Source organism: Urocitellus parryii, chromosome 5 (assembly GCF_045843805.1).
Source record: "Urocitellus parryii isolate mUroPar1 chromosome 5, mUroPar1.hap1, whole genome shotgun sequence".
NCBI classification, from domain to species: domain Eukaryota; kingdom Metazoa; phylum Chordata; class Mammalia; order Rodentia; family Sciuridae; genus Urocitellus; species Urocitellus parryii.
In genome coordinates this window covers 33,745,914-33,769,195 of record NC_135535.1, presented here as the reverse complement: position 1 = coordinate 33,769,195, position 23,282 = coordinate 33,745,914, and the positions used below count along the sequence as shown (strand labels likewise).

At 30.8% G+C, this 23,282-nt stretch overlaps 1 protein-coding gene across 1 annotated transcript in view; it reads left to right on the top strand.

Annotated features, from left to right (window-relative positions):
• Positions 1-22,542, top strand: part of Lrriq1 (leucine rich repeats and IQ motif containing 1) — a 156,370-nt gene extending 133,828 nt beyond the window's left edge. The window contains exons 24-26 of the mRNA XM_026391410.2: positions 12,154-12,278; positions 13,600-13,660; positions 22,390-22,542. Coding sequence (XP_026247195.2) covers positions 12,154-12,278; positions 13,600-13,660; positions 22,390-22,542 — 339 coding nt within the window. The remainder of the gene's footprint in view (positions 1-12,153; positions 12,279-13,599; positions 13,661-22,389) is intronic.
• The last annotated feature ends 740 nt before the right edge of the window (positions 22,543-23,282 follow it).

Genomic DNA, 23,282 nt, shown 5'->3' with positions numbered 1-23,282 from the left:
AGTGAAATATAAAGAACTTTTAACAACAGGTAAAGGCCTGTTATCCTCAAGCACAAAAAGGATTTTTACAAAACTTTAACTTATACTAGCTTTAAATTAGTTCTCAAAGATTTCTTAAGGACAAAAATCTGTGTAGCGTATTCTCTAAATACAGTGCTTTTAAATTATAAATGAACAATACTAAGATAACTAGAAAACTCCTTTCTTTGTTTGAAAATTAAAAATTTGTGAGTGGATGTAATCATAATGAATTGTTTTAAAAAATTAAACAATAACAAAACATTATATAAGAACAATAGTTGGCCTGCAGCTCAGGAGGCTCAGGCAGAAGGATTGTGAATTCAAAGCCAGCCTCAGCAATTTATCGAGGTCCTAAGCAACTCAGTGAGACCTTGTCTCTAGATAAAATACAAAAAGTGCTGGGAATGTCCTCAGTGGTTAAGCATTCCTGAGTTCAATCCCTTGAACAAAAAAAAAAAAAAAAAAAAAGTTAATGAAAATAGAGAACAATACATCAATAAAGACAAAATTATTTTGAAAAGACTAATACATTGGATGCACTTTTAGCAAGTTTGAGCATAAAAATAAAAAAGAAAGAACAAATAACTAGTATCAGGAGTGGAAAAGGGTAGAATGCGAGACGACAGAAACTTTAAAGCTGAAATAGAGAATAATAACTTTATGGAAATACTTTAGAAAATTTGGAAGAAATGAAAAATTCCTAGAAAAATATAATTTACCAAAACTTACCCTAACCCTAATCATAAAGCTAATTCTATGGATAAGCAATAAAAAGTTACAATCCATAATAATATTTTCTACTCAAATACCAAAGAATCTGTTTAACAAAGTATGTGTAATACCTTATGGAGGAAATAAAGAAAAATGATTTAAAATGTCAAGAAATATTTAAATATACCTAGGAATTGGAAGCCCAATTTTCAAAGATTTTAAGGCTTTCCAAATCAACTTATGGATGCAGTGCAATCTCAATTAAGTTCTAAAAGGTGTTTGTAAATGAAATTGATTAGCAGAATCTAAACTTTGAGTGGAAGAACAAAATCCCCAAATACCAAAAACAATTCAACGATGATCAATAAAGTGAGAGAACTTGCCATACCAAACATTACAACTTATTAAAGAACTGCAGAAAATAAGACAGTGAATTTAATATGGTATGGTATGGTAAATAGTTAGGGTAAGGAAAGGTTAGATTTTAGAGTTAAACATGGAAATGGAAAATGGCAAGCCAAAATAGAAGCCATGTATTTATACTTAATTTGTATTATAATAAATATTTTCCAAATCCATTGAGAATAGGTAGGCTTTTCAATAAATCTTGAACAGTTGTATATACTAAAGTAAGTAATTTTGTATACCTTAATGATCTTGAGTATATGATGCAAAAATATAAAATGCATTGAATATAATATTTATAATATTTATAATATTCAAAACATAGAATATGGAATTATTTCTTTAAAATATGCAAAATACTGGTCATTTTGATAAATATATTTTCATTAAAATTACAAAACTCCATGCATCCAAAAATGTTATAATAGTAATGAAATGACAACTCATGGAGATAGAGAAGTTAATTTGTCACACATAATCATCAACAAAAGGTTTGTATCCAGAATGCGTGCATAATCCCCCCAATTAACAAAACACAAATAGCTCAAGAGCAAAATGAGCAAAACAATGGTTTTAACAAATATTCCACAGAAGTAGTACAAATGACTCATAAACATATAAACAGGTAGTTAATCTCATTTACAGAGAAATGCAAATTAAAACCATAAATTTAAAAACAAGAAAAAAATAGTCAAACAAAACTAAATGTTAGGATATGAACCAACAAAACCAATATTTTGCTAACTGGATATAATTTGGTGTTCTTATTTATAAAATAGTTGGACACTCTGGTAGAATTGAAGATATGCATACGCTGTGATCAGTCTAATAGATTCCTACATGTATTGCCAGTAGAAACTCTTGTACAAGGATAGTCAGGGCAGTGTTTGCTTAGTAGCCAAAAACTACTTCTATTTTTTTATGAAAGTATATTTATGAATTAGAAGATCACAAATTTGAATGCTTAAATTCTCCCCAAATCAACTTGTGGATACAATGCAGTCTCAATTAAATATTACCAAGGGTTTATAAAGTTGATAAGTGGAATCTAAACTTTGTCAGAAGAATCAAAGTCCACAAATAGCCAAAACACATTTGACAAAAATGAATAAAATGGAAGAACTTGCTATATGAAACAACTCAACTTGTTATAGAACTGCCCATGTGTCTACCAACAAAGGAATGGATAAGCTATAACAGGTCTATACAGTGCAATACTGTACAGCAATAAAATGGTAATTAAATAGATCTATACACAGCAATGCAGGTAAACCTCACAAAAAATTCTAAACAAATAAAAGAAAAAAATATGTACAGAGTTGCCCTATTTATGCATATAGTACAAAATCAAGGAAAGCTACATTATATGTCATAAAAGCATAGGAGGTAAAAGTCAATCAAGAAAGTTAAGATTCTAACCTTCAGTATAGAGGTTAAATTTAAGAAAATTAAGAGATTTTTGAGTAGGACTTCTGGTGTGCAGGTTGTGTTCTATTTTTTTTTTTTTATCAGAGTTCCCATGGACTATTTGTAGTATTTTGTATAATTTATACATGATTTCTATAGCTTTATATATTTTATAATATATTTATAAATCTTAGAATGATATACATATACTACATGTAATATTTTGTGGGTGCTGTGTCTCACAATAAAATAAAAAAGAGCTTCTATAAATCATTTTGCCTTAGTACTAGTTTAATATTAAAGTGAATTTTGTAAGGAAGATATATAATGCTTCTGTTGACTTCTTTTTTTTACTCATATGAATAGATCAAAAATGCTTTTAATAGTTCTAAATTAAAAGTAAAATCCCTGAAAGAAAGACCTGATTCATCTACAATGAAGTTCTGATATGTAAAATGAAAGTTTGTAAAGATAATATAATGAACGATTACAATTTTTCTCCTCATGAAATATCTAGTTTAAAACTGCTTAAATATTCAGCAAGCTATGGCAACACTCAAATTGTGAAAGTAAACTATATTTACTTATTGCTTTTTATTATACAAGTTATATTTTAATATATATTCAGTATTTCAAATGAACGTCTCTCTGTAATGAAGATCTGTATTTCAGTTGACAAATATAAAAATTACTATATATAGATATAAAGAAAATATTATAAATAGTATAGATATAGTAAGTGCATTATGAATAGACATATTTACTATGAGCATTTCTGTTATGTAGGTATATAAAAAATCTGTGATCACAGTAATATAAAGAAATGTTCAGTTGGGTATTTTAAGACTCTGTATTACTCTATCATTAAAGTATCAATATAATACCACTTATTGGCCACTTTCGGAACTAGTAAAGGAAATTACACTGCTTACTTGACCCTTAAGTAATAAATATACATGATTGAATAGAATCATAGTTGTCTTTTTATCAAAGAGTAAAACCTTTACACAGATCAGGAATCTAAACTCTAAAGCTATTTTTTAAACAAGTAGATGACAATAATTTTTATGTGGTCACTATGACCATTATTCTGAAAACCAGCCTATTCACATCATCACTCTCTTTTATTCTTCTATTGGATGGACCCTAGTTTGAATGACCTACCATATTAACACTCCCTGAGGGAGTCTAGGTTAGATAGAGGAATATTTTGTAAGGATAATTAAATTGAGAGGGTGAAACAGGAGAGAATTGTGTCAATGGAACCTCCTTCATGGTTATTATTAAGCAAATGCTAAAAATTATTTGAAGTAACCTAAAATCAATTAGGACCATATACCCTTCTTATGTCTTGAGAATTATTTTTTTTTCCTTTTAAAAGACACACTGGCATCCTTTTATATAATGAAACAAAATATATTTTTTAGAAAAATGTCTATTCTGTATTTCAAATTTTGGTAAGGGCAACTACTTGAGCTCACCCCCAGAAAACTACTCTAATTTCATGGGGTTAATCTTAGAATTTTCCCCTCCTGCTAGTGAGCCCCTAGAATCGTGGAGTTGACTCATATAAGTTGTCTTACCTCCAGGACAGCTAAGTCCTGTCCTATGCCCACTGAGAAGGGCATTAAGGGATTACATAATGGAATTCATTTCATTTTCTTTAAAAAATAATAGCAATATGGCTACCATTATTAATTCCTTACTATACACTGAACACCTTCTGTGTTAATTTTGTATTATGTTTATATTGAAAGAGGAAAAACCTAGGTAATGAGAAGGTAGATAATTTGTGTAACATTGACAACTGCTTATGTGAAAGTTATTTCCTAGGCTGATACTAAGCTAGATGATTTATATCTCCTACTTTCACAAAATGAATTTATTTTATAATTGATTTCCACATGTCAAAATTCAAGAGCTCTTCTAATGGAAAATGAAATGGTGTGCCAAATTCATAGAACACAGTATAAAATTAATTTAAACCCCTATTGGTAAGGAAGTTCTAAAAGCAATATCCTGATGACACTTTCATTTGTATTACTTAGAAATAAATAAATACCAGGATAGAGACAGAATCGATATTACTAATTTTTCTTTATGCCTCAGACTCCAGTAGAACTAACTCAGCATTGTTGCTGATTTTGTCATTTTAAAACTTTAATATTTTGTTAACAATGGATTTTAACATAATTTTTTTACTTTAAAATATGGCAGCATAATATTATTTGTTTTATTACTGAGTTTTTTGGTACAACCTTTCATTTTGTGCCTAAGGCAAGTATCATTGTTCTCTTCACCTTACCTTAGTCGTAGCCTTGGTAACAGCAAGCATGTTTGTCTATGTCTGACTTCAACAAGATAGGATTCTTCCTGGTTATGTGGCAGAAAGGGAAGAAAACAAAAATCTATCCTTATATAATATTTAATATTACACTATAGAGATATTAGCAAGTTGATACAGCTCAATGTATAGTATAAATGTGTAATATAAATGTTGAAACATTTTGCCATTTAAGTAAAATTATAGATAAGTCAAATACAAAGTACTTATTATAATTGGTTAATAAGCAAAACTATATTTACTTGGCAAATGGATTTTTCTGTTATTCCAGGCGGATTCACTTATATCTAGCAATTCTTTAATATCAAAAAATAGTCTTGCAAAATCCAAACATTTTAAAAGATATAATTTAGTAACTCATGTTTATTTTTCTTTGTTTTCATAAAGGTCATTCATGTACCTTATGTATTACCCCATCCCCAAAACAAATCAATATTGAAAGTTCCTTCAAATGTCAAAAACTAGAAGATTCTGTCATTCTAATACTTTTTTTCCAACCCTCTCTGCCATAAAATATAGTGAAATATGTAAAGGAGTGATTAATGCTGCTGTTAGCCTTTGACCTTACATATAGCACTGGCTCTATTCCCAAATTTTCTGTTTTTAAAATTTTGTAGCAACAATCCTCTTCTTTATTCATGAAATCATTTTTCCTTAGTGATGAATTACATATATATTTAAATATATTTATAAAGAATAGGGATGTTGCCTGTATACACAAATGGCTCTTAGAGAGTTGTTGGTCTCTTGCCAGTGCTGTCAGCTTTCCAACAGCAGATTGGATTGGTTAAGGAAGAAGCCATAAACAGCCTATCAACAAGTATTTATACAGATGCTAATGAACTTAAAATTCTGTTAGTGTAACATGTATGCCAAATTCAAATTTTAGTTTTGCTTTATATGTGAGGTATGATGCAATAACTTCTTTTAATAAACACATACAGGCTGCCTATACTTTGTGATGTAATTGGATTTTTAGTTTTTCCAGTGTAAGGTAGGTACATAGAATCAGCCATTTATTAAAATTATCAAAAATATTTCCATTACATTTCCAATATGTAGAAGCATTTTGCTCAGCCACCATCATGTCTTCCAAAAGCTTTTGGTAAAGAAATGAACTCTTCTCTGTCCATGAAACCAAAAATATTTTTACATTCTATTACTGAGAGAAACCATTAAGGGAAAAGAAAATAGTCATGGGAAAGTTTCCATGTGCATTAAAAATATAAATACTTAGCTTATTTTTATGTGACCTAAATGATAATTGAATCATAATCTCCCTCAGTGTAGGATATTATACTATATTGAAAATTTAGAAAACTGATTTATTTGAAGCATATGGGTTTAATGAGTACTTTTATTTTGCTTTTCATGAAGAAAAGAATAATATTTCCATTAATTTAAAAAGTACTTCATTTTTTTGTGAACTTCTTAAAGCACTTTCCTCTAGGATTATACTTTGTGGACATATGAAGAGTAGTTTGTTTGTTTGTTTGTTTGTTTGTTTTAGTTCTGTGTCCTAATTTGCTCTCTTAATTGTCAGTTTTTATCCCGATCTAATTCTGACTTTTGAAGCTGAAATTTCTGTTATAATAATTAAGACAATCATGCCCAGACATGTATTATCCTTTTCAATACATAGGTTTGTCTATATGCTTGAATTAGTCAGCTTTTTTTCCTGCAGAGATCAAAAGACTTGAAAAGAACAATTTTAGAGGAGAAAAAGCTTATTTGGCTCTCTTGATTTCAGAGGTCTCAGTCCATAGATGACTAGCTCTCTTCCCTGGAACCAAAAGTGAGGCAGAACATCATTATGGAAGGCTGTGGGAAATGAAGAAAGTTCAGGACTTGACGCTCAAGATCTCTCCTTACCAGGACAAAATATAAACCTCAAAGCCCCCAACGACTCACCTTGTCTAGCCACAACTTACCTGCCTACAGTTGTCACCCAGTTAATCTCAATTAGTGAATTAATGCACTGATTAGGTTAGGATTCTCATAATTCACTCATTTTACCTTACACTATCTCACACATGAGCTTTGAGGAGACACCTCATATCTAAACCATTAACAATGCTAAAATTTAGTCTCTACATTACAGATCTACTTTTCTCAGGACAAAAAGAACATGCATCAACTGTGGCAGTTTTTCCGTTATTTCATCATTTTTGGTTGAGTGTCACACTACTATGAGAGCTTATATTATAGAAAGCAGAACACATAAATTGGAAGTATAATGTAACGAATGTTGTCATGAGGTATAGAATGAGCATTCGTAAAGTAACTTAAGTAAGGAATGCAGTGTTGGAAGATCAGGGAGCTTATCCCAAAGAATGTAATTTCTAAACTTAAACCTGAAGATCTAAAGCAATAATACTATTGGCAATGTGAATAATCCTAGTCCTAGAAAACTTTATGGGCAAAGATCTATGGACAAAAGAGAACACTCTGTATAACTACAGTATACCTGGGGGTTAAGGCAGGAACCCAGCAGATGTGTCTTAAGGGCTAAACCAAGGCAGTGGAGAAACAGTATTACCCATTGGTTTGCAGTGCTTGTGGACTACCTAAAAAGAGAGACTTTGGATACATGTCTCAGAAAGAGATAAAAATGGTGACTGAAAACTTTGACAGAAAATCATTTGACAGGGACAGTGTACCCTAAGAATGAAATGGGATCAGAATAAAATTCCAGAAAAGAATCCTGAGATTGCAAGGGATGTCAAACACAGAAGCCCTTGAAAGAGATTGAAGAGTTTGGCCTAAGGATTAGAGAAAAAAAAAAAAGCAGAGTATAATGCAACAAAATCCAGAAGAAATAACCTTTGAAGAAGGAAGGAGTAGACAACAGTGTCTAATTACCGTAGAAGAGTCAGTAAGATAATAACTCCAAAAGATCCCCCAAATTCGTCAGTTCTGGTGAAATGGTATTACAAGGAAACCATATTGCAGAGATCTGAAATGTGAATGGCAAATAAGTCAACAGAGATTGACTACAGTCTACTATTTCAGTAAGATTATCTGATTAAGGAATGAGGAGAGGAATAGATAAGAAGCCATTTTTAAAATGTATTAAAAAAAATACAAAAGAATATGTTGACAAGAGGTTCTAGATTATGTGGAAGGGTGGGATCTAGAGTACAGGTTAGGGTGCTAGGTTTAGGAAAATACGTACCTCTGATTGTGGCAAGTAATAAATATGCCATTGCACATGTTGCCATATACAAGCCTGCTCCTTCCAGTACTAAGTGAAGTCTGAAGTAAAATGGTTAAAGTTGTATGGAACTAGATTAATGGGATATTCAGGAGGCAGAGTAGATCTAGTTTCTGTTAAGATACTGGTACTAAAGGAAGGACTAACCAAGGTCGACTACAGAATGTCTGGTCTTGGTGATATGGAAATTCAAGAGGAAAAGTAGGCATCAGAAAGAGAATGATGTAAAGACAAGTGATTTTGAAGTATAGCTGGAAATAAGATATATGAGCACAAGAGTAAGATAGAAGTTACTAGTCCTATAGGTAATACCTAGTCTTCTAGGCTGCTAGCTCTATGAGATAAGAAACTTTGTCTATCTAATCAACTATCATCACAAGTCCACACAATGCCAGGCAAGAATCTATAAAGGAGCTTAAAAGGGAACATAAAAATCTTGTTTCCTGAAGGTCTATAAAGAAGACACTCAGGAAAAAGGAAATGGTCTGTATAGTTGAATTCAGCAGAAAAGTCAATGAAGATAAGGAGTAAGAGTACTTCTCAGATAAAGCAATTTTAGGCCTTCCTAGTAAGCACAGTTTTAATTTAGCAAAATCAGATGGCAATAAATTAAGGAGAGAATGGAAAGTAAAGGAATAGAGTCAGAGAATAAATTTCTCTTTAAAGAAACTTTTATGAAAGACAAAATATGAGAAGAATCTAGAATTTGTCCCAGAAATTTTGTTATATCTCATGCATTTTATTGAATTGGGAGATGCAAACTATAAATTTTAAAGGAAATGGCATATAATTTAAAATATATTTACCAATACATAAATATTCATATAGAGAAAAAAATGATTCCTCTTTTGAAAGTAGATACTAAAATCAATGGACAAAGGAAAACATTTGTACCAGTAAAAACAGAGAAAGGATTTACAGTTGTTAATTTAAAACAAAAACGAAAATACTCAGATGTAGTAGTTAATTGGAGAAAAGAAGAAAGATTTTTTATAATATACAAGCTGAAACTAGTTAATAATCATATGAGTTAACCTTAAATTTACTAGAAATAAGACATATATTAAGACCATAAATTAAGACAATATGGTTGTCAAAGTATCAACAGCTTTAAAATATTATCATGTCAATGTTGAGTAAGGGTTTGGTGAGAGGAGCAATTGCCAGGTAAATTGGTGAAGTCTTTATAAAACTATTTTTCAATATAATATTCTACTTATAGATCATACACCACTAAATACTTATAGACATTTTCTTTAATTCCATCTTTTAAAATGGATTCATTAAGTTTGATAATCAAAAATCTATCATATAACCAGTTGGTAGATTATTTAAGATGATATCTCTATTGCATATAATGCATTTGTTATAATACTAACTGAAAAATTGGATATGAAGAGTACATGTAATTGCAATGTAAACTAACAACAAAACAAGCATATACGAAAAAACTGAAAGAAAATGCCTTAAAATGCTATCTAGTGGCTGTCTTTGAAGGTGGAGTTCTTGCAGATTTCCATTTATTTGACTTTTTACTTTCTAAATTATCTATAATGAGAATTGTTATTTTGATAATCAGAAATTTATCAATTTATCTAAATAAAACTACTTAATGTTGTGTTTTGAAGTAAAGAAGCATACAGAGAGAGTAGTAACTAGAGTACAGCCAGAATCAAAGAAACACAATTTTTTCTTAGGCTTATGATACAAGAAATTGATGAACCAAAACCCAGAGACGTAAGAAAGGACAGGTAAAGGGGTTAGTGTTCTGCAGGCAGAACAATACTTCCTTTCACATTGAAAGGAAGGATTCATGGAGTAGCCTGACTAGAGAACTATAAGTATCTGTTAAGTACTTCAGGTCACCGTTATTCTTCTTAAGATGCTAAAAGCAGGACTTACGCATGTTTCAGAGTATATCTTACTTTCTGCTGCTCAATGGCAAGAGTAATCTTGAAAAGAGTTGCCTGAGAAAGAATCATTTCCTTCAGCATTTGAATTGCAGTACTTTCAATTAAATCTAGCCAACTTCACCACTGTGTTTGTTCTGTTGTAATGTTTCTTATGTCAAGCTTGTGCCAATATACAATCTATGTCTTAGTGAAAAAATAGTTAATATGAATTGGACTGTTGAAATGAAAGCTCTCTTCTTTACCCAGGAATTGTCCAGAATCTTGACTGAGTTCTGATGTAAAACCACTTAGGGTTTTGGAAGTGTTATTGCACAGTTTTTCCATAGTGTTTTAAAAATGAATATTGCAAGTACATGTCACTATTTAAAAAAAAAAACAGAAAACAAGACTTTTTTTTATCTTAACTAAAGTACACATGTTAACAAAGGATTTTTCCATATCAAGAGTAGGTAAGGTTCTAACCTTGGTCTCTATTGATTATTAGGGTCACTGAGTCCCAACTATTTTCTGACACTGCACTGTTGGATCAGTATATGATCTAGTCAGCCAAGAAAGATAAAGCAGAAACTGGTGTTCTGCAGAGGAGAGACAATTGTGTGCAGTAAATGGTTGTGACAACACCAAATCTCCTCTTTGACTGAATCTGTTTTATAGTTTCTGTGTACCCCTAAGGCTATTGTTCAAAACAGTTCTGCTCACAGATACAGTGGTCATCCCTAGCATGTTAAGTAATTATTCCTCTATAGCAACTTTGGAATTATTAGCTTAAGCTCAGGAAGCTTGGACTGTGTCCATTTTAGAAACACATTGTGGCATAAGAAGTGACAGGAATTTAACTTTGGTAAGTAAAAGTTTAGAGAAATAAAACATCCTGACTTTTAGCTTTACTGAGAACTGATCCAACATCTCTGTAAGTTGAATATGAGCCATTTCACGAATTATAACAGTAACTTGTATAGAAAAGAAAAGGTGTTTTAGATGTATTGTTTTCCATTTATTCAGAATGATGCATATTACACGTTGTGTGTATATGTTTGGGTGTACATGTACGCATTGACCAAGCATTCAGGGTAGACTTTTCACCATGTTTTATTTTCCAAACAAATTGTAGTTATGTTGACTTATTGTGTTCAAACATCCAGAGTGAAATAATACTTCAAATTTAAAAGTTGAACATTTTAAATAACCAGGTTTCAAACTTAAGTATTCTGAGATTAATTACCATGTGTTAGTTCCACAAAGTGTCTTCCTCTGGTATACTATCAATAAAGCCTACAAAGCTAACAAGCTCCTAAATATGGTAATGGCTCCAAGAAAGAAGCAGTATAAAAGACCAAAAGGAAGTCTCTAAAAATGACTGATCTTCAGTGTAACTCTGAAATGTATGGTATTGACAAAGGGCAATATCTGCAGTTTTATTTTTTAATAAACACACACACACACACACACATATATATATGTGTGTGTGTGTAATAATTTTTATATTTGATTATAAGGGTTGGATTTTTCTTTTCCTTTTTAAAAAAAATACTTTATATATTTTTTACTTCTTATTCTTACCTGGTATAATTTCTCGCCTTTCAATTTTTTTTCCATAACATCTTCATTGTTATGCTTTTTCTATTCTTGACATAGCTGCTATATCATAAACACAGGTTCCTTGAAACCTGATATAGATTATATTTCTAGTTTAAAATATTATATTAACTTACACAAACCAAAATCAGTTTTATATGATATTCTGCCTCAAATAAGTTCAGTATAAAGTCTTCATATAGATAAAGCTAGTATAAGAACAATTAACTTTAAAGGATGCCTAAATATACATGATAGTGATACATATTCTTTTTGTATTATCTACCAAAAATAACTCTGAATTTTCTAAATAAAAACTAAAATAAAGCCTTTTAAAATGTGGGTTACCATAAAACATTCTCTTTATTTTCCAAAAGAGTTGGATCTGAAACTCAAGCAGAGTGACTGACATTATTTTTCTTACAGAAGGTTTAGCTACCATGAATTAATCATTACATTTTTTTATTTCTTGTGGTGAAATTACTAGCCTCAACTGAATGACCTGGCCAAAGTTTGATCTCTTTAAATTACAAATAAACAATCATATCTCTTTCCCAGGTAAGGAAGAAGACTTTATCTACAAGGATACTACTGCAAATGAAAAATTAGAAAGGAGTAAAGAATATACATACCAATGGCTTCATACACAGGTTGGGGTTCATGCAGCTAGTTCCAGAAATATGAAATGGTGAGGTCATTTCCTTTAAATTAGATTTTTGTATTGTAAACATACCTTGAAAAGTGAAACCTGGGTTAATTGTGTAAAAGAAACATGACTTTAGAGCTAAAGGCCTATATACTACTTTCCCAGGTTTAAAAAAAAAATAGCCTTTCATATAGAAGAGATTCAATCATTCATTATATTTTTCACCATAAAATATTTGGGAAGAGCTTTATTCGTAATGCTTAAAACCAACAAGTGAATCATACAAATTATTTTGTGTCTCAAGTAAAGGTCTGAGATCCATTAACTATTTCTGAGTGTAAAATAGGTTGTAGGCTGTATTTTAATTTATTAGTGCTGTTATAAATTTGTCAATTAAGAACTTAATTTACCCCTTTTAATAACATATATGAACTAAACTTTAATATACAGTGAGTTCTATCCATTTCCTTTCAAAATGTTGAAGTGATATGATAGCAAAAATGAAAATAGAGTAAAATATTTTAGTCTGAATTGTCATATTTCATTATAAATGAAGAAAGTCAGAATAAAGCCATCCATATTTCAGAATTTTCATTTTTTAAATACTCAAATTAGTGGAGGCAATTTATGTTAGTATTAATCAGTTTGACTTAGTTCACAGCATAGCATCTTTGGAACTGTAAGCATATTTAATAGAATCCATTTAATACCATCTTAATAACCCAATATAAGAGGTCTTCTTCAGAAATTTAAAAGCCTTAGTATAGATGTAGTATAGTGAAAACTTTTAACAAAATGTTTCAGGGTGAATTTTAGATATGCTTAACATTTAATAATATCCTTTACTAATAAATAATCTATGTAAATATGATAAAAAGTAAACAATTGTTTATGAAATTTCTCATATGAAACTATAATACAATATATAATATTTTCAAGAACATATGTTTTTGAAAAGCCAAATGTAATTGTTTTGGTTTAAAATAGAAGTTTATTATAAACATGACAATAATTCACTAGCATCTTTCTTAAAAGACAAAGGATAAGTAAATGTGAATAAAAACTTTTTCTATAACTTATTAAATTTAATTATTAATAGTTTTAAGATTTTTACTCTTTGATGGGTTCTTTTAAAAAAGAAGGTGGTTTTACAGTATGTAACAATATTATGACAAATTTAACTTAAAATTACTATTGAAAGATTTGAATTTGTTCTTATCTTTCTATAGAAGCTAATTTAAGAAAAATATTATTAACATTTTTTAAATAATGATATCTCCTGATTTTCTTATGTGAGCATTTCTTTCATGTTCTTCCTATACATTCATATTATAATATGTTTTCTGTTTTTGTCGACACATAGCAATCACTTCTTGCCTGAGTTAGATCCAGATGTACTTAATGGTGGAAGAGTCCAACTCGTGGTAAGAAATGTGTTTAAAGTTATGGAAACATGGTGTTAATACCAGTGCTCAATGAATGACACTTTAAAATATGCCCACAATTAAACTATAAAAATGAAAATATAACTCTATTTGAAGTAATGTCAAAATACCATGTGGTAAAATAATAACATTTTTTCTTGACTTCTGATATAACTTTACGTTATTACATTGCTTTAAAGTATGTAAAAATATTCACCTTTTTATATTATAAAATAACATTATTATGAACGGGAAGCTCAATGAAATTATTTTCTTGAAAATTTTAGGAGTATCATTCATAGACTATACTTGATGAAATAGCAAAATATTCTTACAACTCAGATAAACAAATCATACAAAAATTAACAAGTACTTGGGAACTCAAGCACTCTAAGTAATATAGAGTATTACATACTTCATTAAGTAAATTATTGAAGCATAGAGACAACCAAAATCTAAATATGGTGACCAAAGTGTAGACTCAAGGTAATAGAACTGCATGTACATTGCTAAATTCCATTGTACTATATGCTATTAGAAGGAAAACTATTTGAACAGAAGAAGAATGTCTAATATTTGATCTATAAAAATAGATCCCATAAAATGAGACTTTTTTTAGTGTGCTTCCAGAAATTTCCAGAAAAGATGGTACCTTGATCACTGACTGAAGTGTGTAGTCTCTTTGGCAGGTATAAATGTATGCCTATGGTGAATCCATCTATAAAATACCTTCCATTTAAACCAACCAACTACTACCTCTTTCTCAGATTCTATATTTGCCAAGAAAATTTATTATTATTTAGCCTGCCATATAGAATTTTGCATGAAAAGATGATGTGTTTTCTGATATGAATGAATATTGTGGTTTCCAGAATAGTTATATTCAGCATTCTTGTGAATAGGAGTTTTCCTAAAAGAGGGGTAAAAGATAACATAATAGCTAGCTAAAACTATGTTGCTTATGAAAATATATAATCCATTCACAGATTCAAAATAATCACTCATCAAATAATTTTCTGCACTTTAATGGAGAATACACTAAGAGAGTATCAAGCAGATTACTCAGAAAAATTTATACTTCAGATTAACACTATGTCTTATTGGCTATGATTTGACGCAGATTGTTCAGTACACATTGGAGCACGAATGAAGAGTATAAACGAGGTGTAGTGATACATACTTATAATACCAACAACTAGGGAGGCCAAGGCAGGAGGATCACAATTTGAAAGGCAGCCTCAGCAACTGAACAAAGACCTAAATAACTTAGTAAGACCTAGTCTCAAAATACAAAAATTTTAAAAACAGTTTGGGGATATAGTTGAGTGGTTTAGCACCCCTGGGTTCAATCCCTGGCATAAATAAATAAATAAATAAATAAATAAATAAATAAAATGGAGAATATAAAAGTGCCATGGAAATCCAGTATAAAAAAATTTAATTATTACACTTACAAAAGTAGTTGAAAACAGAGTGGATAGATTACTGATCTAATGGTTACTTAAAATTAATGCTCTGTCATCAGTCCTCTTTTTCTAGACCTCTCTAGTTCCTCTGTGTACGAATATATGACAAGTAAGTGGCAACAATAAATGCTTTTTCATATATAAGAGATACAATTGAACATTAAACAAGGTAAACTGTACTGGAACAAAAAATACACAGATGGCTTTTGTGTGTGTGAGTAGGGACAGTGTAAGAGATCAATAAGTTAATATCAGAAGGATAATGGGCTGACTGAAGGCCCAGAATGGGTATATTGCAGTGTATTCAGGAATGAAAACACTCACTTTCCCACCTAGGACAGGAAACTAGAGGCAGATAATTGCCCAACTGAGACTAGCCCCTAAGAAAAAGAACAATGAAAACAAATGGCTGCAACTGCAGCTAGTATAAAATCTTCAGAGATAAATAACACCCATAGTAAAGGACAGAAAATTATAGAACAAAAATGATCAACTGTGAGTAAAGTCAGATGAGTAGACAAATGAACCACCTATAAATTATTGAAATAAAATTATTTATACGTAGTCTAGGATGGATACAGTAAAGAAGATTAGTGAATTGGAAGATTACTTACAGAGGAATGGTAATTAGATAGCCTGCTAACTTCATATTAGAAACAATGAATTTCAGAAGATACTGGATGTGTTTCTTACTAATAGGAATAAATATAAATAGCATTAAAATACTCTTCTCTAAATTTCAAAAATGAGGACAGAATAAGGCATAAACATTCAAATTCTGTATTTTGGAGAAGTAAATAATATGTCTGTCTTCTAAGCAATAGCAAAGAATATTGCATGAGAGGAATTAAAAATGAAAGAAAAATATTATTTTTATTACTTTCAAAAAGATATCAGAAGGCATGTCAAAGATGTTAAAAGACAATTATGTTGGGGCTGGGGATGTGGCTCAAGCGGTAGCGCGCTGGCACGGCATGCGTGCGGCCTGGGTTTGATCCTCAGCACCACATACCAACAAGAATGTTGTGTCTGCCGAGAACTAGAAAATAAATATTGAAAATTCTCTCTCTCCCCTCTCTCTTTATAAAAAAAAAAGACAATTATGTTGTAAGTTATATTAAGTGATTCCCCAAAGTTCCAAGATTTTCCAGAAGACAGTCATATTTCATGTTCTCCAGGAAATATACTCTGAGATTTTAAAAGTTGAGTACAGAAAGTTTAATGAGGAAAGTTTTCAGAAACAACTCCTTTGAAAAATGAAAGAAGTAGGATTGAACTGAGAGAGAAGAGTTGTAGCAAAGGAATGAGTTCTGGTAGTGGAAGCACAGTTGAGGCCAGAGCAACAGGATTTATACTCCTGTATCTCCTCAAGAGAAATGTGATTTGGGCAAAGCAGTTCTCTTCAGCTAAGACAATGGAATATAGAGGAGACAGGTACAGCAGAGAGCCATTAGTCAGCAACTCTGTCAGCAACTAGAAGTCTCTTAGTTATTAAACATGATCTAGGTAGGATATAATATTAAGTTTACTATTCATGGATTTGTCAACTTATTGTATAAAATATATTAATAGTCTTCAAATAAATGTATATATTTTTTAAACTCAACCAATATTATAGTTCATTTCTTGAGGAACTTGAGAAAACTCCTCTGAAATGTGTATTGAGAAATAAAATAAAAACAAGAATATATATGTCAACTTAGAAAAATAAGAACAACTTTTGTCACAACACATGAATACTTAGTACAAAGCTAAAGGACCCTTATGGCACAGGCATGGATGGACAGACCAATTAAAAAGAGTAGTGAGTTTAGAAATGGACTTATGACTGTATTGCAAATTATTATATGATAAAGGCAGGAAAGCTTAGATTGTCTAGTAAAGAGTTTTCAGCAAATGACATTGAGAAAGAATGTAACAAAACAGCAATATATGATATATATATATATATATATATATATATCATACATAGCCTTTACAATGGATGGGATTCAGAAGGCTTGAATATCCAAATATGAAAGGTAAAGCTGTAAAACAGATCAGTTTCTAGATGAGAGGAATGAGAATGAAAACTTAAGAAGCCTCATGACTATACTCACCTGAATATTAAAATTTGGAAACAATAATTCAAAGGGCTGTCAATAATGTGTAAATGATTATGCACAGGTGCTGAAAGTAGAAGCTGTTGTAATTCTGGAAGGAACTCATTCAATGTTTTAAAGTAGGTTTTTATATGCCCTGTTGTTCTTTAAGTCAATTATTTGGGAAAATGTATGATGTCAATGATCTGTGGATCCAATGCAGTCCCAAAAAGGTTTCTCATAGAAAAGAACAAACTGATTTTAAAATGTGCATGGAAATGCAAAAGACATAAAATAGCCAATTTACAATCATGAAAAAAGAACATTAAGAAGTTCCACACTACTTACTTTCAAGATTTGCTATAAAGCCCCAGTAATCAATAATGTTTGTTACTTACAACCAGATAACTATATGGGGAAAAAGTGAACCTACATGGGAAAACAACTCCTCTTTATCATACCATACCAAAAAGATGAATCTAAAATGACTTATAAACATAAGTGTAGAAACTAAAATTATAAAACATCTTAAAGAAAATATAGTAAGGTATCTCCATAAACCTGTAATAGGCAAAGAATTCTTTGCATAAACCAATAATGAAAAAAGATAAAAACAAATTGAAATTAATTTAAAAGCACCATTCAGAAAATTAAGTCAAAACACATAGAAAAAAAGTTCATATCCTTCCTCTCTTTTATAAACACATGAAAAATCTTAAATATCATTAATTAAGGAAATAATTAAAGCCTTTATGTGATACACTGTATGCCTATAGAGTACTTGAAATAAAAATTACTGTAATTTTTAAGTGCTGACTAGTATGCAGAGCAACTGCTTCCTCTAGTCATTGCTGATGAGAATTGTATAGCGACTCTCAAAAAAAATCTTGTCATTTTCTTATAAACATATGTTAATATGAAGTAACAACAGCTACTGATAATTTTTTCTAGAAAAGTGAACATTCATCTAAAAAATGTACAGTAATGTTCATAGCAGTTTTATTTGTAATAACCAAAAACTTAACACAACCAAATTCCCCTTCAGTGGGTGAAAGGATAAACAAATGGTGGTACATACATATAATAGTGTTATGGTTTGGTTACGAGGTATCTCCCAAAAGCTCCTACGTTAATGCAGGCGATGAAATTGTTAAATTATGAGAAATGTAACCTAATCAATGGATTAATCCATTTGATGGATTAATAATGTGCAAGGACTATAATACAAGTTGAAAACTGTGGCTAGGTGGGGTGTAACTAAAGGATGTGTAGGTCCTTTTAGGTTTTATATTTTGTCCCTGGCATCTCACATTCTTCCTCCCTCTGCTTCCTGGCTGTCATGAACTGAGTAGCTTTCCTTTACCACGCCCTTCTGTTATGTTGTTCTGCTTCACCTCTGGCCCACAGCAGTGTAGTCTAGTTGGCAATGCATGGACTTGTATCTTTGAAACAGTGAACCCAAAGTAAACTTCCCCCACTAAGTTGTTCTTGTTAGGTATTTTGACTGACACAAATGGATGTGCATTAAAAAATAAATAAAAAACACCAGACGTGGTGGCTCATACCTGTAATTCCAGCAGCTCTGGAGGCTACAACAGGAGGATCTTAAGTTCAAAGCCAGCCTCAGCAAAAGTGAGGTGCTAAAGCAACTAAGTGAGACCCTGTCGCTAAATAAAATACAAACTAGGGCTGGAGTGTGGCACGGTAGTTGAGTGCCCCTGATTTAAGTCCTTGGTAAGAAAGAAAGAGAGAGTAAGAACAGTAATCAAAAAAACACTTTTGATACATAGAAAGATATCCATGGATCTTAAGAACATTATGTTGAATGAAAAAAGCCAATTTCAGAAGATTATATATTTTATGATACTACTCACATAACATTCTCAGAATCACAGTGGTACAACAGCACAAAAGTGAAAGTGGTTAGGCTAGGGAGAGGGTATATCTGTATAGGACAGTAAGAAAGTTTCTTTGGGAAAATGGAAGACTCCTGTGTGCTACTGGTAGTTACATGAGTCTATGCAGGATGTAAAAACTGGTGAAGTCCTAATAAGGTCTGTAGTTTAGTAATAATATTACTCCAAAGTCAATGACCTGGCTTGTTGAAACCAAAGTTAATTGTATTTTGGTTATGTAAACTGTTGTCACTGAGTAAGCCTAATGTAGTATTCACAGGAAATATTAAGTATAACTTTTTGCAATTTATATGGGAGTTTAACATTAAAAATTTTTATTCTAAAAATTTTGAAAACAATTGAATTTCATATTTAAGATTTGTGAATTTCAATGCATATAAGTCACATCTGTATATTTTTAAAACATTTAAAGTATCTTTCCTATTCACATAATTATATAACAAGACCTCTGGCTTAAAAGGAGTTAGTGCAATGATGATGAAGGGTATTATGAACAGAGGGATATGTATAACTAAGCTCTCAGCAACTAAAATAATATTTTTATATTTTGTATTTGTATTAATTTTTTTTTAATTACACAGAATATTAGGTTTCATTTTGACATAATTTTAAAAGCATGGAATACAATTTGCTCTATTTCAGTCCCCAGTACTTCTCTTTTCCCTCTCCACCTCCCTCCCTTATTCCCTTCACTCTACTAATATTTCTGCTATTTACTTATATCATCTTTTAAATTAATGCCTTGTGGATATACATGAAGATGATATTCCTGTGTTATATTCATATATGTACTTAGGAAAGTTAGGTCAGATTCAAACACTGTTCTTCCCTTTTCCCCTCTCTCTTTCCTCCCCCTCAAAATCCTTATTCTACTCCACGGATGGATCTCTCATCTATTTTGATGGAAACTTCCCCATTTTTCTTAAAAAGATTTTTCAATCATTCATATGTCTAGGAATAGCAAGAATAATGATATCATAGCAATATAATTTTCCCACAATTTATAAATTATTTAAGCAGCTAAAATGAATGCAATAACATGGACATGTTCTGAGAAACTCATCATTGGTTCATGTAATCATTGTGCACATTATATAGGGTACTTACACAAACCTCAGTGGCATAGGTCAATCACTTAAACTGGTTTCTTGATATAAGCAAGAGACACAGTAAGCAAGACATGCCTGAGGCTTCTGTTGGCATAACACAGCAAACTATTTCACAGTAAGCTTTTGTTATGATAGAATTTCACTCAAAACTGATAAAAAAATATTATATATTAATATATAAACCAGTAAATACTCCAGCTTTTTATTTTTATTATCAGATATATATATATATATATATATATATATATATATATATATATATTATATATATATATATAAAAGTATGCATGAGCATACTTTTATGCAACTGACAGTGCAGGTTTGTTTACACAGGCATCACCACAAACACATGAGTAATGTGTTGCATCAGGAGACTACAATGACTAAGATGCCACTAGGTAATAGGATTTATTCAGCTCCAATATAATCTTATGGGAACATGGTCACATATGTGGGCATTGTTAACTAACATTATTATGTGACTGTACTCCAAAACCTTTTCAATACATATATGTAGAAAAACTACCAGGTAGCTTAAAAGGGTACTTCATCTTTATAACATTTGATTTTTCTTTAAAAATATCTAGATAATAAGTACATAGGTATTTGTTTTCAAAGTATGCTGTTAGCATGTCTTAACTTCCAAAAGTACACAGTTTTTAAATAAATATTTAATAACATTGCGTTTAAAAAAACAGAAGAAGGAACTCCTGGTTTTAATTAAATGAAAGAGAATCTTCATTTTGTATTTAAGATATCAAGGATAGAGGTGAAATTAAATCCAAATACTTAGAAAGTCACCTTCCAGAATTTACTTCCTTTATGCCAATGTGACATATAAGGGGGGATTACAAAACCTTGTATGTAGGCTATAAAAGAGAAATGCTCAAAAACAAAGATTTAGAAAAAATTTGCAAAATTGCTGTTTAACATATATTTGCCATTAAATTTCATATTAGAAAATTCTTATCTGAATTAAAATGAATCTGTTAACTCAATTTAGTCATTCCACAGTGTGTTCCTATTTCAAACATCATGATGTATAAAATAAATATATACAACTTTGGACAATTAAAAAATAAATTAGAGGAAGATAAATTCATTGATTCATTCATTCATTCATATGCGTGAGTGTGGGAACAAGGTGAGAAGAGGAATGTATAGATGGGCAAAAATCTGAATTTGAAGGAGGATGATTTTTTAGATCCAGAGTCCTTCAGCCTTTGTAGCTCATCAAATGTACATAGTTTTTTAGCGACAGTAGTGGTTTCATGTCTTTGTTTTGCTGTACTTAAATTTCCTCACATCAAACATTTAAGACAACACATTCGCACAGGACTTCAAGCACACTGTGGTTTGGGTTAAATCCCAGCCACTTGGAGGCAGCTTTACTTTCCATAATGACATTTTCTCCCACTTCAGAACTGAATCCTGATAAATCCTCACTTTATGATAGATATTCTGTAAAACAAAATTTTATAGGTGAGAAGCAATTCTTTTGACTCTTAAGTTTAATCTAAGATAGTTTTTTAAAAGTGCAAAGGCAATTTAGATGAAATGAATTATCTAATTTTTATATCCTTAGTATACCTTGGCATTTCAATACATTTAGCATTATCTCCAAATTAAGCTGAATGTGTAATATTTTTGTATGAAAATTAATATTTTTGTAATGAAAAGGCGGGTATCATCTGTGACTTTGTAGTACACAAATATGGAATGAAAGGCATATTCTGTGAATAAAAGTAATACTCATGTGATAAAATTAAAATATCGCAGAAAATAATCTAGTATGACATTTCTACCATTTAATTAAGAATTAAATAATATACTTGGTAAGTAAGTGATGTTAAGCTGTTTAAAGTTTTACCAGCTGCTTTTAAGATTGATTTTCATCAAAATTACTATACTAAAATGTTTTCTTTTGTTGTACAGACTCAAATAGCAAACCTCAATTTTAAAATCGGCTCTTATTTGCAAAAAAATGCTTTGACATAGTGCATTTGTTCTGCCTGGGCAGCAATAAAGGATTGTGGTATCATTTTGAAGAAGGTTGTTTGACAGAGCCTGTTTGTTTATTTGGGGTAATGTGAGCTGCATTCAGAAAATGCCATATTTTGTTTCATGATTGTATACATTCTCTCCCATTGCTCCCAGGCAAGACTTGTAAGCAGAGAAGACACGGATTTAGACCTTTTTTCCATGACCAGTGGAAGTGCTTTGTCTGTGAACAGAGAAAAAAAAAATCAGGCACACAGATACTCAGCGGGATCTTCAAGTAAGTTGTGGTTTCCTTCAGAATTAATTTAGAAATCACAAATGAATTGATGGAACTTAATGCCAACAGGCATTCTTTTACAGATAGGGGGTAGAATGCCAGCAACCAGAGCTGCCCCAGAATGTGTATTTGAATTTTCTTTCTTTCTTTCTTTAAATGTCTCCTTGCATATAAACAAAATTAAATTATTTCTAAAATTTACAGCATTAGTTTTTATTTAATTATACTATGTGATTCAATGCCCTCTGCTCCCCACCCCCAACTCTATGGATCATGTTGAGTTGAATCCTTTGATAATTTATTCCTAAAACAATTTTTAGGCTAATTTTTTAAAGTTGAACTTATCATTAGTGTATTTTGGCCTTTGTAGTTAATAAATGTTGTAGGTAAAATTATTTTTTGCAGAAAAAATTTCAAGTACATCAGAATTTTTGATAGTATAATGTCAAAGATATGCTTTTAAAAATTATTTTCCTTTGATACATGACAGTTTGATTATGTTTATTGATAATGATTGCATATTCATAAAACCTGCCATGCATACCTACTAACTTTAATTTGGGAAAGAAGAGTTTATTTGCGGGGGTTGTGTATATTCCTACTTTGTGTGTGTTTGTGTGTGTGTATAATCTAATAAAAATTACATTGCAGCTATAAACTCTGAAAAAAATATAAACATTTATAAAATAACTGCATGTTGTGGTATGGGGAATAGAATCTAATTTTTAAAAAGTCTTCTTTAAATTATACTCTAGAGGGCTGGAGATGTGGC